This window comes from Podarcis muralis, chromosome 12 (assembly GCF_964188315.1).
Source record: "Podarcis muralis chromosome 12, rPodMur119.hap1.1, whole genome shotgun sequence".
Taxonomy (NCBI): Eukaryota; Metazoa; Chordata; class Lepidosauria; order Squamata; family Lacertidae; genus Podarcis; species Podarcis muralis.
Genome location: NC_135666.1, coordinates 24325302 through 24342634, shown reverse-complemented (window position 1 = coordinate 24342634; position 17333 = coordinate 24325302). Strand labels below are relative to the sequence as shown.

The following is a 17333-nucleotide window of genomic DNA, read 5'->3' as shown; positions in this document are numbered from 1 at the left end:
GGAGGGAAAACTAGGTAAAGAAAAGGTAGCGCAGTAAAAGAGGAGATGCTTCAAAAAGAGTGGTGGCTAGGAAATATGTGGACAACATTTTAAAAACTAAATTGCCAGTTGCACAAATGTCAATCTCTGCTTAATGTCCTATCCAATCAAGAATGATCACTGCCTTGTTACCCTACATGGATTTGTTTAGAGCTATTTATTCAACTATCCTCCAGCAGCTGAAGAGTTAAAGCACTCCTTCGGCTGCTACACCATTTCTTGGCTGTATGAGCAGCTGTAGTAAAATCGCAAAGGGCATTCTCATACATCATGTCAGCACAGAGTTCCGAGCCTATCAGGCAGCAAGAGGGAATTGGCTGGATCTTTCAACATTTCAATAAATTGGACAAATAGTCTGATCTGGTGTGGGGCATCTTCCTGTGTTCTTAAATACAAATATTTTCGTGGCGTATTTTTGATGGAAAATATGTCCTTTGTCTTTGTGTGATAAGATTTCCGAAAACGATATATATTTAATGCACCTTCTGAAAAGCCAGTTTGCTAAGAGACTGTGCCTTTTCACTGGTAGAGCTACACAGTGAATTTGGGGGAAATAATTATTAGATCTGTTTCCAAAGTTCTTTCAAGGGAGTGCACTGCTTGACAACAGGCTTTAATGCTAATGGTGCTAATGTTGCCTGCCTAACATGATTTTAAACACACAGTTTTGCATGTAGATGCTTGTTAAAACACGAATGTGGACTTCTGACAGCAATTATCTCAACCATCCAGCCGCATCAGCAGCCTAATGTAAAAACCACTTCAAATCAGGCAGGTCCAACCGGGGAAGTGACAACAGTTTTGAAAGCTAATAAATTATTGAAAGAATAAAGCAATTAACAAATTGTACTAATTTGAGGGAATCCACTTAAAGAAGATTCTGGGGAGTTTTCTTGCACCAAACGCTCTTGCATTTTCACTAAAGGCATAAATTAAATGTTAAAAAATACGGTTGACTAAACATATAAATAGTAATTCTTGAGCTGAGAGGTAGTGAGATTTGGAGAGGCTTCCCGCAACTCCACACTTTCAACCCCACCTTCTTAATGTTGGAATGGGGAACCTGTAGCCCTCCAGTTGTTGCTAAAATGCAACTCCCATCACCTCTAACTATTGGCCATTCTGCCTGGGGCTGATGGGAATTGAAATATAATAATATCTGAAGGGAACTCTGCCAGACTCTGCATGCGCGCACACAGTAACTAAACACTTACAAGCGAGTCAGCTCCTCTGAGCACAGAGGGACTTACTTCTGCATCAGCTTTCACTATAGATGTGAATGTGCCTTTTGTCTTTTGTGCATCTGAACACAGGCCATACCTCTTCCAAAAGGGAGCATTAGAACCAGGGCTGGATTTAGGTTTGATAAGGCCCTAAGCTGCTGAAGGTAACGGGGTCCTTTATATGTCCAGCTGTCCTTTGTCAACAACAAATTGTCACTGTTTTTTGTGTTATGCAATATGGTAATTTATGGACTGAATAGGTAACTAAAGCCATTTTATTTGTTTTTTATCTTATACTTTGGAAATGTACATCCAATTTTTTCCCCCTTTAAATTTTGTTGGGGCCCCCAAGAGAGTGGGGCCCTAAGCTATAGAGCTATAGCTTGTTTAGCTTATACGTAAATCCGGCACTGATTAGAACGTATGGAGTCACTACAGTAAACTTCAATACAGTATTATTATTATTATTATTATTATTATTATTATTATTATTAATTATTCAACTTATACACCACCCTATACCCGGAGGTCTCAGGGCGGTTCACAACAAGACCACAACATATAAAATCTAACCAAAAGCAATAACCCCCCCCCCTCCCAAAAATGCAACATTCAAAAGAGGTGTTGGATGTCAATAAGATCAACCAAAGGCCTGGTTAAAAAGGCACACATGTTATGCAAGGGGTGATAGAAAGCTACTCCAAAGTTGCACAATCCCGAATCCTTTGAAAGATATCAAAAAGGCACCAGGTTCGGTTTATTGTAGAGGGCTCAAAATATTTGGCAACTTCATAGTTTTGCAACATAAATATATCTGAAGTTGTTCCTCCAGAGGGAATATTGGAATCTGAAATGGTTAAGCTGGGGGTAGCCTGTGCAGACGTGTGGAGTCAGCCCTCAGCACTGTTGCACCACAGAGAAGAGAAGAGCAATATAAGAGCGGCTACATCTGGATAGCTGAGAATGCCTGGCTCTTCTGAGACCTAGAGTGGAATTATTTAATATTCCACTGATGGGTAATTTGATGGTTTTATGACCAAGTTGTAAACCTCTTTGATATAGTGGAATAGGCGAATTGGGTCATCTTGAAGAAAAGAATAGTCCAAAATTGAGTAAGACTATGTAAGAATTCATCCCTTGCTCATGCTTAGGTGAAGAAAAGTATTTTTTTGGGGGGGTGGAAATTTTTACATTGATGGTTTGTTTTATTAGCTTAAAAGGTTTTTGTGGGGTGGGATTCTTACTGGTTTTCCCCAAACGTTGCCATTGTTGGGATTTCCATGGCAAACGTAATATGAACTCATTGTTCAGACACGGTGCACTGTTCTCATAAACTCCCTTATGAGAAACTCCCTTAGTTTTTCATATATTATCAGGCTTGGGAAGACAGCTAATAGAATTGGTGCAGAAGTATTTGTTATTTTTCCCTTTCTGGTATGGGAAGTGCAAGGATAAATACACTTGCTGGAGGAAAGCAGAAGCTGGGATAGGTCTTTGATCGTGATAGGGATTTTGGAAGTAAAAGGGAGATGGCAAAAATGCCATGGTGAGCTCCTGCTGTGTCATTCAATCCGAAGACTGTTGGGTCCAGGAGCAGAAACTGCTAATGTGCCAGCAGTTTAGAATCCACAGAAATAATAAGGGCAAAATAACATGGCTTCTCCTGGTTGGAAGCTGCACCCCAATTGAGAATTAAGCTCTTGTTTGTCTTTATACTACAGGGTTATATGCCCATGTTTATTGGAAAAGTTAGGGGGACTTGAGTGGGGTTTTCTAGTCAGCTGAAGCATACAAACATAAGAATAGCCTGCTGGTCAATGGCCCATCTAATCCAGTATCCTGTACTCACAGTGGCCAACCAGATGTCTGCGGGAAACAGCACAAGAGCAACTCTCCCTTCCCATGATTCCTAGTAACTGGTGTTTGGGAGCCTTGCTACCTCCAGCTGTGTAGGTAGAGCACTAGTAGTCATTGATAGCCTTCTCCACCACGAAGCATTTTTATTGCACAGATTAGTCTTCACGAGGAAGGAGGTTTTCATATTCCTCATTTTCCTTTTACCTGTTAATTTGCTATACAACTAGCCGTGGCACTTTATTGTCTGCAGCAATGTATTGACAGTAAATTGTATTTTAGGTATGGCAGAAGTGATTTTCTATTTAACAGCAGTGCTGGCAGATGAATTCTTTTTCCTCTTCTTCTGATGCTGCTTCTGTAGACCTAATGAGCAGCTATTACCAAAGACTGACTAAATTAAGCAATTGCATTCATGGTTTAAGGTTATGAAAAATAAAAGCTATGTTTGGAGGGGATTCTCAGTACTCATTATATGCCGTAATAGGACTTGCTTCGGTTGTATTTTATTACTGAATAATATTCTTGTTGTCAAGGTATGTGTGGCTATTCTTGGTTAAAAAAACCACAACATTGAAAGGCATAAAAACTTTAATATTAGAGCCTGATCTAAATGTTTGGTGGCAAATATGGGTAAGAGAACCAAGATTTTTGGAGAACCTGCTCTCTCTCTCTCTCTCTCTCTCTGTGTGTGTGTGTGTGTGTGTGTGTTCATGTGTTTAACCTTTAGCCCTCTTGCAACACCTCCAGTGTTTCCCTGGACCCAAAACATAGGACGTCTTGTATGGGTCTGGCTGAATGGGAAATCAGCTTAGAGAAAAATGGAAGCATTAATCAAATTCCTATTTGGCCCTTCTCTCTAAATATCCCACCTACACTGTGTGCAGTAAAACACGTGCTGTCTGTCTGGCCAGGGCTCTGTGCCCTGTGTTGGGCACTAAACACAGTTGGCAGGGAAGCTTACTCCTGTAGACTTCCCTTGATCACACGGGGCTCCAGGATTCAGAGAAACCTATACATGCAGACGTGTGATTAGACATTTATAGGATCGCTCTGTCCATCTCCATAAACAATGCATAGTGTTGATGCAGGTATACCTTCCAGATACACCTTTATGAAGCCAATGGATGACCTTCTGTTGGGGCAACTTTATGTGGTTATTAGCCACACATGAGGCTAGTCATGAACAATAGCATGTTACACGCTGCTTTCTCTAGAGCAGGAGCTGAGAATCTCAGGCCCATAGAGAAATCTGCCTCTCCAAGCCTGTCTGGCTCTCCCTAGGCCACAACCCAGGACCCTACTCTGTGCCCCACACCGGTCATTTTGCCTGACTGGAATGTGTCCTTGAATTGTAATAATGTCCCTTGCTTGCCTGGATAGAAGGATGTGGGTGAGTGCAGACGTCTCTGACTTTTGCATGACTGGTGTGCAGCCTATCGTACAAAGATAAGAATCAATATCCATTGATCTGTCCGTTTTTCACTCTGCCTCCTTCACTACCACCACTGGCGAAGGTTTCTCATGAGAGAATGCGCGGGGGGGGTGTCCAAACCTTTATGCAGCAGAAATCAGAACCCTCCCCTCTCCAAAATTGAAAGTTTGTTCAAAAAATGCACACCTGAAAAAGGTCTTGGGTCTGTGTTCTATATTTATTCCAAGACATTGGGGGGGGGGGTCCTGTAAAATGTGCATTCTGTTTTCAACCTGTTTGCTACTTCCTATTTAGTCATGTACTTATATGTCCCAAACTCGTAAGAACCTGCATACATTTACAAAAAGCCCCAAGACCATAAATTGAGTAAAATTAGAAGCTTGTGTGCTCTTGCATTCATATCGTTTCAAAACACTTCGAGTGGAGGACCACAGGTGGTACATCAGGATATACAGTTTGACAAAAGTTGCTATGGAAAAAGTTGCCTAGTACATCACAATGACTGACTCTTATCTGCAGGAATATAAATTGCCTATAGCAGTCAGGCTGATATAAAAATATGTTTTTGTTATGAACCAGGCAAGTTTGCAATTTCCCCCCACCTTTTGGCTATGTTATCTTGCCGAAGCACATGCCATTTTCTTTTAAAAGTTATGAAAGGGATGCTTGAGATTTCAGCCTTTTAGAAATTGTAATACATATATTAAAATAACGGGAGAACACTGGCGTGTTCTGTTTTGGAGTTTGTCATTTCCTACAACTTGTGCCTTTGTTGACCATTCTCCCTCCCCAAAAAAGTAACAGTAATTTATTAAGCTTGTATACTTTCAGTTGGAACTGATGTATTTTTACTGCTTGATGTGGAGGCAGTAACCATGGATGACAAGGCTTGCATTTTCCCCCAACCCCCAACCCTTTTCTCTTCACTCAAAGAACAGTTACTTCCTTTCCTTTGCTCTGCATGGCTGAATACAGGTCATGGTGAAATGCTCCCTTCTTTTTATTAGTCTTTTCTGACAGGCCATACTATGGAGCGGGCAGGGACAAGTCCCAGCACTCTCTATAACTCTCTGGCACCTCAGCCCTAAACCTCAGAATGTCTACTTAAGAGTGCCAGAATTTAGATAACCATTCTGAAGCAGTGGGTAAGGATTGGGGTGACAGTAGTTTGTCGTTCCTTCCTTTGGTGCCATTACTATTACTATTACAGTGGTACCTCGGTTTACATACGCTTCAGGTTGCATACGCTTCAGGTTACACACTCCGCTAACCTAGAGCTAGTGCTTCAGGTTAAGAACTTTGCTTCAGGATAAGAACAGAAATCGTGCTCCAGCAGGAGGCCCCATTAGCTAAAGTGGTGCTTCAGGTTAAGAACAGTTAAGTACGGACCTCCAGAATGAATTAAGTACTCAACCCGAGGTACCACTGTACACTTTTTCTAGAAAAAGAGGTGCCAGAGCTCACCATGAACGCTTCCCTTGTTCCCATAGAATGGCAATGGCGCCCATCTGAGAGGTGCAGGGACTGAGTTCCAGTGAGTTCCGAATGGGAAAAAAAAGCCCTGCCAATTATGCATAATTTCTTCAGCGTGTTTTCTGTTCCTTGACTGTTTTTGTTTCTTTTTCATTATGTGTCTTAGAATATCATGGCATGGAAAACCAGAATTTCTTGCCTGCTTGAAATTCCTGGGAAGTGGGATTGATTGTTAATCCACTCTGGAACTGTGGTTCTGTCAGCACTTTTAACAAACCACAGTTCCCCAGGTTCTCTGGGGAAGCCGTGGCCATTTAAAGTGGTATGGAACTGCTTGTAGTATAGTACAGATGGGCCCCTTGTCACAGGTATATTTCTATTTAAAATATAGTAATTATTTCCAGATTTGTATTTATACATAGAAATTAGCATATGCAAATTCTGTGCTAATATGTATCTCCAGTTGTCCTCTCTTTGCTGATACATTTTTTCCTTTGTTGATGCCTAAGTGGTCTTCCTGAGAAGATGGTGATTAGAGAGGGGTGAGTAGGGAGACTAAATCTGCTACAGCAATTAGTTGTGGAAGATGGACATCTTGTGAGTCTTTACACAAGAGGAAGGATGCCGGCCTCTTTATTTCCTGTCTCTTTCTGCAACATTGCCCCAGAAAAATGGAAGTATAAGCCTCCCTTTTGTGGAATTTCCTCCCATTCCAAATAAGCCTGGAGTGGACCATTGTGAGTTTCAGGCACCACTTAAAGACCCATTTATTTACGCAGGCCTTTACATAATTTATTGCTGTCTTAATCTGCTGTGATGTATTTAGGTTGCATTCGGACAGCACAACATGTGCAATGATGTCTGCTGCTGTGTTACACCACAGCCACTGGTGTGAATTAAATTTAGCATGACATAGAGGTACAATGGTGCCATAGCACAACAGATAATGCAGTGTAAAAGGAGCATTAGAATCTGCCATAGAAACACTAGCATTATAACCAGGGAAACCAACACAATAACCCCACATCAGAATGCACTCATGGTGTCGTATAGTACTTAAGAGTGGGATATAAATGTTTTAAAGAAATAAATGGAAATTGGGAAGGTGGGGGGTGAGAACTACATAAACTGGATTTCCATGTGGAATTTTTACCTTCCGCTTTACTTCAGGCTGAGGTGAGTGAATGCCTTTGCCTCCTCCATCTGCTCCATATGAAGAAAAGGTGGTTGGCCAAATAAGTTTTCCAGGTGTTAAATCTTTCTTAACATTAAAAAGAAGAAGACATAAGCCAATATAAGGACCTGTACCATTTAAAGAACTAATCAGATAAGCCACATGCTGGAATTGTTTAATTTAATAGAAAATAAATAAATACAAACATACAGAAAATGAGATAAGCAAAATCAGATTTTGGGCTGAGATGTCTTGGAAGCCTTCCCGATTATGCTTTGTAGATTAAATTTTGTAAATGTGCAAATGTGAAAAGTAAAAATGTACTCTACAGCAAAGCAGTAGGGAATCAGAAAGCATATAGAGCTGATAGCCTGTATCTCTTTGTGCCCAGACAAGGATCATACATTAGGGCATGCTTTCTTCCAAATGTTGTTTGTTTTAAAACATTTTTGAAAATATGAGGGATGGCAGCATATGTATCAAAGCCATTCCCTGTTTATATTAAATCATCCTGAGTCACATGGGATTTCCTTTGCAGAGGATGGAAGACTATGTAAACTCTCCTGCCAATTGCAAAGCAATTTGCTTGGAATTTCACTTTCATTGATTTTATTGCTTGCAAACTGGATTCTAAAAACTGATCTTGGCAGACAAAAAAGCAGGCACAAATCCATCTGCGAAGGCTGAGTGAACTTTCAGTTGCATGGTGATTTTTGCCCTGGGTTTTGGGATAACGGCTCAGCGCCATTGGCTTTGCATGCAGGAGGTCCAGGCTCAGTCCCTGGGACCTCCAAGTAGAACTGGGTAATACTCCCGCCTGAAACCCCAGAGAGTGGCTTCCAGTCAGTGTAGACAACAGTGAGCTAGATGGCCCAACAGTCTTGCTTATTCACAGGAAGCTGCCTTATACTGAGTAAGTTAATCAAATCTTGATGTGTCCCCAGGGTTCAGTGTTGGGACTTGCAGCTACTTTAATGGTTCACTGCTCTGCACGTCTACTTATAAGTAAGTTGTGTGTAGAGCAGTGTTTTTCAACCTTTTTTGGGCAAAGGCACACTTGTTTCATGAAAAAAATCACGCGGCACACCACCATTAGAAAATGTTAAAAAATTTAACTCTGTGCCTATATTGACTATATATAAAGTAATTCTCTTGAATAGGAATCAAATAAACACAAAGAAAGTATTTTATAATTACTTTATTATGAAATAGTAAGTAAACAAAAATATGAAAAATTATAAAATACTTTATTTTTAAATCTTTCGAATTTTTCAATTTTTCCCACGGCACACCAGGCAACATCTCGTGGCACACTAGGTTGAAAAACACTGGTGTAGAGGATAGCAGCAACACACAGCAATACTAACCCTGCCTGGGCTGGTGGGAGCCGTGGAGCACCACTGTACCTGAAGCCCTACTGGCTCCTGCCAGACAAGACGGAAAGTGTGTGTATGGGCGCGCTGTTTTATTCCTTCCTTGTTGCTGCACCAGCTCCAGGCTGGCAAAGCAACCTGCACCCCTCACCTGGCAATGGGCCACCATAGAATTCAGCAGACCTCTGGCCAGCTCATCACCTGTTCAGTCAATCCCAGGAACGGCAGTAGATTAACAGTAACTCATTGTCTAAAAGTGACCATGCAACAACTCACTGCTGCAGATTTTACTTGTGCTTCAGCTCCTGCAGCTAAGCTGGTGCCAAATGTATTGCTTTCCTTTCCTTTGGACCACATCAGCGAGAGCACATCAGTATTGTCATCTGGGCAGCCCAGGACCTCTATACACGCTGCCCAGGCTTGCACTCTGCGAAAGTCACTTTGGTGCTGCTAATGCAGGAGTTTGATACACTTGAGACAGATGGACGCCAACAACAATCCTGGTTCTAGTTTCACGTTCCATGCCATGCCACTGTCTACTCAGCCTCACATCTCCCACTGCACCTGTTTCAGAAAGTGCTGTTTCAGAGCCCTGTGCCAGTTTTGGCGGGTGGGATGAGCACTGATGATAGTTCCCCTGCCTGCTTGAGTGGCCTCTGTCACACACCAGGGGCACTACTCTCCACCAATGGAGAGGGGCCTACACGTCATCCTAAACTTCACCCCAGCATTGACATCGGAGGGCTAGGATTGTTCCCATAGGATACTTAAAATTGTTTAAGATACTGAATATACCTGGTCCGCTATTATGTTGACAAGTAGTAATGTCCGCCTGCCTTTTTTGTTAGTACAAGAGGGGAAATGTCTGTGTTTGAAGAATTAAGCAGATGCACACACGGTCACGCTCTGGAGCTCTGTCAGAGGAATTTGAGCATCAGCACAACGTGCTGCTGGGCATAAATGAGAATGAATGGTGTGTGTTTTCCTATACACAGTGAAAATATTTGCTGTAGTCCTGCTGATACTCTGGCTCATTAGACTGGAGTTTATTTTTAAAGGGTAGACAACCAAATGCCAGGGCAAAGTGCTTTGACCCAGCCTTCTCCAGAGCATGCTTATTTTCAGTGTGAAGTACCTTTTTGGGAGAGTGAACATTCAATCATACTATAAGGCCAGCCTTCCCCATTCTGACACCCTCCAGATGATTTAGATTCAATTTCCCAGCAGCCCCATCTAGCAGTCAGAGATGATGGGAGTTTGCAGCCCACCATCAGGAGGGCCATGGATTGAGCAAAGTTGATAAACAGGGGTCAGCAACCTTTTTCAGCCGTGGGCCAGTCCACCGTCCCTCAGACCATGTGGTGGGCCGGACTATATTTTTTTTTGGGGGGGGGAATAAATGAATTCCTATGCCCCACAAATAACCCAGAGATGCATTTTAAATAAAAGCACACATTCTACTCATGTAAAAACACCACGCTGATTCCCGGACTGTCCGTGAGCCGGATTGAGAAGGTGATTGGGCCGCATCCAGCCCACGGGCCTTAGGTTGCCTACCCCTGTGATCAAAGAACCCACTTACAGTTTGGTCAAGAAACAGATCGGCAGTACAATCCTGTTCATGTCTGCTTGGAAGAAAATCCCATTACAGTGGTGCCTCGCAAGACGAAATTAATTCGTTCCGCAAGTTTTTTCTTCTTGCGAGTTTTTCGTCTTGCGAAGCACGGTTTCCCATAGGAATGCATTGAAAATCAATTAATGCGTTCCTAGGGAAACCGCCTTCAGACCAGGTCCAGGGACAGTCTGTCCCCCGACCTCTTCTGAAGGCTGGGGGGGGGGGACAAGGGCTTCTGAAGGCTGGGGGGGGCTGGGGGGGAACAAGGGCTTCGCTGCCGACCCCCAGCATTTTAAAATCTCACCGGGACACGGGGAGATTTTAAAATGCTGGGGGTCAGCAGTGAACGCTTCGCTGATCCCGGGACGGCAGACAGCTCTGCGCCGGCATCCAGAGCGGGGCGGGACTTAGCGCCCCGCTCGGGATGGCGGCACACATCTGCCTGCAGTCCCGGGATGGCAGACAGCTCTGCGCCGGCATCCAGAGCGGGGCGGGACTTAGCGCCCCGCTCGGGATGGCGGCACATATCTGCCTGCAGTCCCGGGACGGCAGACAGCTCTGCGCCGGCATCCAGAGCGGGGCGGGACTTAGCGCCCCGCTCGGGATGGCGGCACAGATCTGCCTGCAGTCCCGGGACGGCAGACAGCTCTGCGCTGGCATCCAGAGCGGGGCGGGACTTAGCGCCCCGCTCGGGATGGCGGCACAGATCTGCCTGCAGTCCCGGGACTGCAGGCAGCTTTGCGCGGCCATCTGTAGCGGGGCGGGCTTCGCCCCCGGCTCCCGATGGCCGCGCAGAGCTGCGCTGATCCCGGGATGGCAGACAGCTCTGCGCCGCCATCCCGAGCGGGGCGGGACTTAGCGCCCCGCTCGGGATGGTGGCGCAGATCTGCCTGCAGTCCCGGGACGGCAGACAGCTCTGGGACAGCAGAGAAGTCCCGCCCCGCTCGGGATGGCGGCGCAGAGCTGTCTGCCGTGCCGGGATCAGCGCAGCTCTGCGCGGCCATCGGGAGCCGGGGGCGAAGCCCACCCCGCTACAGATGGCCGCGCAAAGCTGCCTGCAGTCCCGGGACTGCAGGCAGATCTGCGCCACCATCCTGAGCGGGGCGCTAAGTCCTGCCCCGGCTCCCGATGGCCGCGCAGAGCTGCGCTGATCCCGGGACAGCAGACAGCTCTGCGCCGCCATCCGGAGCGGGGCGGGACTTAGCGCCCCGCTCGGGATGGTGGCGCAGATCTGCCTGCAGTCCCGGGACGGCAGACAGCTCTGCGCTGGCATCCAGAGCGGGGCGGGACTTAGCGCCCCGCTCGGGATGGTGGCGCAGATCTGCCTGCAGTCCCGGGATTGCAGGCAGCTTTGCGCGGCCATCTGTAGCGGGGCGGGCTTCGCCCCCGGCTCCCGATGGCCGCGCAGAGCTGCGCTGATCCCGGCACGGCAGACAGCTCTGCGCCGCCATCCCGAGCGGGGCGGGACTTCTCTGCTGTCCCGGGGAGATTTTAAAATGCTGGGGGTCGGCAGCGAACGCTTCGCTCCCGCCCGCCAGCATTTTAAGATCGCCCGGGGCAGCGGAGAAGTCTCCGCTGTCCCGGGAAGGCAGGCGGGGGGGAGCAAAGACTTTTGCCCCCCGCCGGCCTTCAGAAGAGGTCCAGGACCTCTTCTGAAGGCCGGCTGTGGGTGAAAGTCTTTGCTCCCGACCGCCAGCAATTTAAAACAGGTCCCCGGAGATTTCCCTATGGGCTTTCGTCTTGCGAAGCAAGCCCATAGGGAAATTCGTCTTGCGAAGCGCCTCCGAAACAGAAAACCCTTTCGTCTTGCGGGTTTTCCGTCTTGCGAGGCATTCGTCTTGCGGGGTACCACTGTAGATGGTTATAGAGGATAGCAGCTTTACCACCCAATCAGCTATTTGTGAAAAGTGGGCCTCAATATTTGCCAGACAATGACAGCAATGGCAGCATCAGCAAGTATCAGTATCGCCTGAGGCTGTGAGAGACAGCTGCACCAGCCACCTAATATCCAATTGCTTCACATTTCCTGGCCAGGAGAGTCAGCTGTAGAACGGCACTTGTTGAAACATTGGAGAACTAGGGGAAGAAATTTCATATATAAATTTTGCCCCACGCTGTTAACGATTGTCCTATTGCCTGTTTTATTCTTTTTCAAATATATTGTACAGGCATAGGCAAACTCGGCCCTCCAGATGTTGGGACTATAACTCCCATCATCCCTAGCTAACAGGACCAGTGGTCAGGGATGATGGGAGTTGTAGTCCCAAAACATCTGGAGGGCCAAGTTTGCCTATGCCTGATTTATTGTATGTAAGCTGCATCAAGAGCTTTGGTTGGTAGACAGAGTATAAATGCTTAAAAAGAAATTAAATGAAACCGCTCATTGCTGAAACACATTTGCCTATTAGCATAAATCATATTTTGTGTCTTGAAGCTGTAATATATACTCGTGAACCCCCCAAAACTGGGATGGGGAGCACCCATATTTGTTTGTTTTGTGCTCAGTTAAGTGTAGATGTTTAGAAAACATCTTATATGAAATGGGTCTTAAAAGGAGGTCTTTTCACCACACATCTGCAAGACCATGGTGAATGGAGCAGACAGTGTACTCCCCAAAGGGGAGTATGAAAAAAGTTGAGGGTCGGAGCTGATTCTGAGGAGTGAGATGGAACCATCTGTGGGTAGTAAGATAAGTTAATTTTAAAAATTACCTTCCATTTTGTGAAGCAGGCTTATTTATTGCTTACACTCACCCCTGTGGTTATTTTATGACACAGCTGGGGGAACATCTGCAGAAGTCTCCAAATAACTAAGACAAAATTACCGAAGTCACTTGATGCTTTGAAGTCTCAGTCAGCAAACTTATTTATTACTATTACCCAAAGACTTGTGCATGGTTCTTAAGAAAAATGTACCCATGCAGCTGGCAGGATTAATTACTGTGGGGATGTCTGAAAGCAAAAGGATTGTGTTTTATTAATCAGAAGGTGATTTTTATTCATTTACTTCAAATTTGGGTTATTGTATGTGTGTGAGAGAGCAATAACATGTAAGGTGGTCAGGTTAAAAAGAGGACAGGACTCTTGTACATTTCTTAGTTGTGTAGAAGGGGAATTTTAGCAGGAGCATGGTTTATGGCAAGGTAATAGAGCTTTGATGTCTATTAGCCACTGATATCCTTAGCCTCCATGAATTTGTCTAATCCCCTTTTAAAGCTGGTGCCTAACACTGCATCTTGAATTTAGTGAATTCAATAGTTTTAACTATGTAGTGTGCGAAGAAATACTTCCTTTAGACTGCCCTGTATCTCCTGATAATGTAGGTTGCATATCAGCGTTGCAATTCAGTTCCCTAAAAGTTACACTGTGGTTCTCTTATGTTTAAAGCAGTAATGTGAAAACTGTGCATCTTTTTGTAGAAATCTTTTTTATGTGTTCTTGTGTGTATTTGGGGGAGTAGACACACTTCACAACTGGCCAAGATCATTTGCGTGTTCAGACCCAGATACCTCCCCCCTAAATAAAGACACACTTGACTCAAAGTTTAGTTTGGTTTTTGGCAGAATTTAGGCCACAGGTTTATTGCTTACAGAAAGTGAGTGGTTGCATAGGCTCTGGTTCGACTAGCTCCCTGCACCCTTGCAGGCAGCGCTGACCCAGGGCACCAGCATAGGTCCGCCAAGGGTGAACACCTGGGTAGGCGAAAAGCTGGGAACAGACTATGTTCACCCCCTGGACTTAGGCATGGGCACAACCCCCTCTCGGGGGTTGACCCAAACCAGTTGAGTCCTTGGATTCCTTTAATGGAATACCCTTCACATAGGGATGGCAAGACCATTCTCCCATCCCTATCACCTGAACCAGAGCCTATCCGCAACCTTACAAGTTGTGACAATTTGCTACGCGGCAGGCGAAACCCAAATGGCAACAGCCAATCAGCCAAGTGGGGGAAATTCCTGCCGTGCCCCTGTCCCAACGACAGACAACACACGACGGCATAGCAAGGTCAAGCGCAAAGCCCTAAAAGTAGGGAGAGGTGGGCGGGTGTTCCGAATGCATGAGCCGAAAGAGGAAGCTTTGGGTCAGAGTAAACCCAACATCGAGGGACCTACCAATCGGGTGTTGTGGCTGTCCAATCTTACCCACCCACAACACAGGAGGTCGGTCTCCAGGTCTCACCGCAACACCTCCCTCTTTTAGGGAGGACACAATTTATGAAATCACAGTACCTTGAAGAACCCTAGTTTAACTCACGAAGTCAAGCAAATCTGAGAATGTGCAACCTTATTCTGGGGCTCTGATCTTAACAGCTTGAATTTAGTACTCAGGATCTATCAGAGCTCAAGTCTATTCTGCTTTGCATGTAATTTATATGCTCTTCATTCCCTATTTCTCCTTAGCTGAAATGGACCATATTTCCCTGCTCCCCGCCCCCAAGGGATTTCAGCTGACAGAGACATCTTGAACTACAGTAATGCTTTACTCTTTCATATGTATTTAACTCTATCAAACAGTCTCTCCAGGGAATGAAATTATTTGATGACTGGTTCATTTGGAGGAGAAAGCAGTACTAAAGGTAATTTGTATTCCTGTGGAAGGGAGAGGCTTTTATAATACATCACCCAATTTGAGGTGCTTTTATTTTTGGAACTGAGCCTTTGTGTTTTCTACTTGCAACTTGCTGGACTCTCCCCATTTTCTTGCCTTCAAAACTGTCCAGCCACACTCAATATTTGGGTGGCGGTTCTGAGCAGGCAAGTCAAAGGCCACCGTTACAATCAATTTGGTAAGAAAGTGAAGAGACTTATAGTGTAATCTAAGCAAAGGTTTCAGTTGTTGTCATTATAGTTCGTTTGGAAAAATAAATAAATTAAAGCTTGCTTGCATTTTCCTGGCAAGCTTACATTTCCTATGGCTGCTTCTATTTGGCTTTTGTTTTTTGAAAAAACAAATATACCCAATATAAGGGTCTGACCTACATAGAAAAGCCCTTGCTTCAGATTTCAGCAGTCCTTTGATTATGAAATCACACAAAAATGAAATGTTCGGATGGACAAAACTGTTTGAATGGAGAAAGCAAGAAACATCTCCCTCGTTCTAATAAATTAATGAATGCCGATGTGAGGTACCTTTGCCTTTGAAAGGAGTGCTGGGTTTTGTTGTTTTTATGCTTTTTACTTTGCTAAATTAGACTGGAAGAAAGTCAGTGAAAGAAGTAGCTGCAAACAGGCAGTGAACAGTTTGTGACAGTGTCAGTTCTCGTATGGGACAGATCACAAAATTACATGCTTGATATATTCCAATAAGTCACTTTGTTTGATCTAGAATAGATTTCCCAATGTGCCATAGTTTAATTATAGTCTTTTAAGCAGCAATCCTTGCAATACCTAAGAATAAATCTCACTGAACTCAAGGGGACTAACTTGTGAGAAAATTTGTTTAGGACTGCATTATTAGATACCTTTCCCTTCTTAATAAAAGCAAAACACCAACACTCTGAACACAGGACATTTGAATTTTTGGCTCCTGCATCTTCCATACAATGTAGTTGGGAATTTTTTTGTTGTTTCTGCAGATTAGCAAAATAGATGGTATAAAATGAGATATATATTTATGCTGATTTATCAGTAATTGCAGTTGTTAGCTTGACTTAGTAATCTCAGTTACTAACATTGATCTTGTTATGTTTATAACATGTGATCTCTCCAGTATGTTGTATTTGGTGTTCTGTGTTTTTGTGGAAGGTACTTCCATCCGATCTGATGCTTAACTTTGTAACCATTTCCGAATTATCTCATAATAGCTTCTTAGTTGGTACATTAAATGACATGGCAAGTTTAAATTGCATTCCAGTGATAAAAGTCACTTTTCATTATTTTATGTGGCCCAATCCTGTGTGCAAATGCACACAATTAACATGTTTCAGGTTGGCAGCCAATCTTTTCATACTTTCGTAATGCTTTGTGAATAGACCTTGGGAAACAATTAAAAGAAGAAGAAAAACGATTGACTTCAGAATATGTATTCTGGATCCCACATCCTCACACTAAAATTATAGATTGTTAAGAGCAGCTTGTTCCCTGCCCTCTCCAGTTGTAATGATATTTTTTTCAGATTGTTTACTTTTAGCTACATGACAAAATAACAATTTAGGATCAAAATATTTTAGTTTCTCAATGTCTGCTCCATTAGCTGATGCTCCCAGAAGACTCTTCCCACCCATCGGTGTTGAGGTAATGAATACTTTTGACACAGCAGTTGATTTTTATAGCCTAAGAAAGTATTATAGGAAGTCTTTCTGCAAAAATTCAGCTGCAATGGAAACCCTGTGTATGCCAGAGACGTTAGGATCTTTTACAGGGAGTCCAAGTTGACCCAGGGGGAGTTAGTTGCTCCTGTTGGATTTCACCACCTGAACTGAGAGTGTGACCTAGATTTACACTTTCTTTCCATTGCAAATTGTAGGGCAGGGGAACCAAATGTGATTATTTGGATTGCCATTCCCATCATCCCTTGGATGTGCTGACTGGCAATTGTAGTCCAACTGGAGGCTACCACATTGGCTATGCATTTTATTGGGGATGATCAGGGGTGGTAAACAAGATCTGTAAGAGCTTGTTTGCCATTGGTGACCTCATTAACGAATCCCAGGGCTCCCTGGAAAACTACAAGTCTAGTCTAAGGACCGACTGTGTTGCTGATTTTCCTTGCTACTGTGCATACAGTGGAATGTATAACAAATTCACTCCTTATCTGTTTGGCTATACCAGTCTAAGATGCTTTGAGTTCCTTTGAAAAGGTTTTAAGTTTTGAAGAACTTTTGCTGTGAAGCTTTGTTGCTGCAGACAGAGCAGCTAGATACCTATCAGGGACACATTTCCATTCTTGTCCAGAATTGTAGCTATCCAGTGTCATTCTCATCAGTATTGTGTGGCTGTTGATTGGATTTAATTTTTTAAACGAGCGGTTGTGTTTTGCCATGTCAATTAGGAATGTTGGCAATTAGGAATGACACACCAGCTGTTAGCCTTGCTGATAGACAGAACCAAATTGTTGACAGTAATGATGTTTATGGTTGAATTATCCTTTCCGTCTGAATGTGGCCCTCTAGATTATTCCATATCGCTGAGCAGGAATAGTGCAAGCAC

General features: G+C 44.2%; 1 protein-coding gene across 2 annotated transcripts in view; it reads left to right on the top strand.

Moving 5' to 3' along the window:
- PLXDC2 (plexin domain containing 2) overlaps positions 1–17333 on the top strand; it is a 230827-nt gene that overhangs the window by 54481 nt on the left and 159013 nt on the right. Inside the window, exon 2 of one of the 2 annotated variants that reach the window (XM_028751377.2) lies at positions 14586–14761. The exons of the other annotated variant lie outside the window; for it this stretch is intronic. Coding sequence (XP_028607210.1) covers positions 14725–14761 — 37 coding nt within the window. The 5' untranslated portion in view covers positions 14586–14724. The remainder of the gene's footprint in view (positions 1–14585; positions 14762–17333) is intronic. 2 annotated transcript variants of the gene reach the window in all.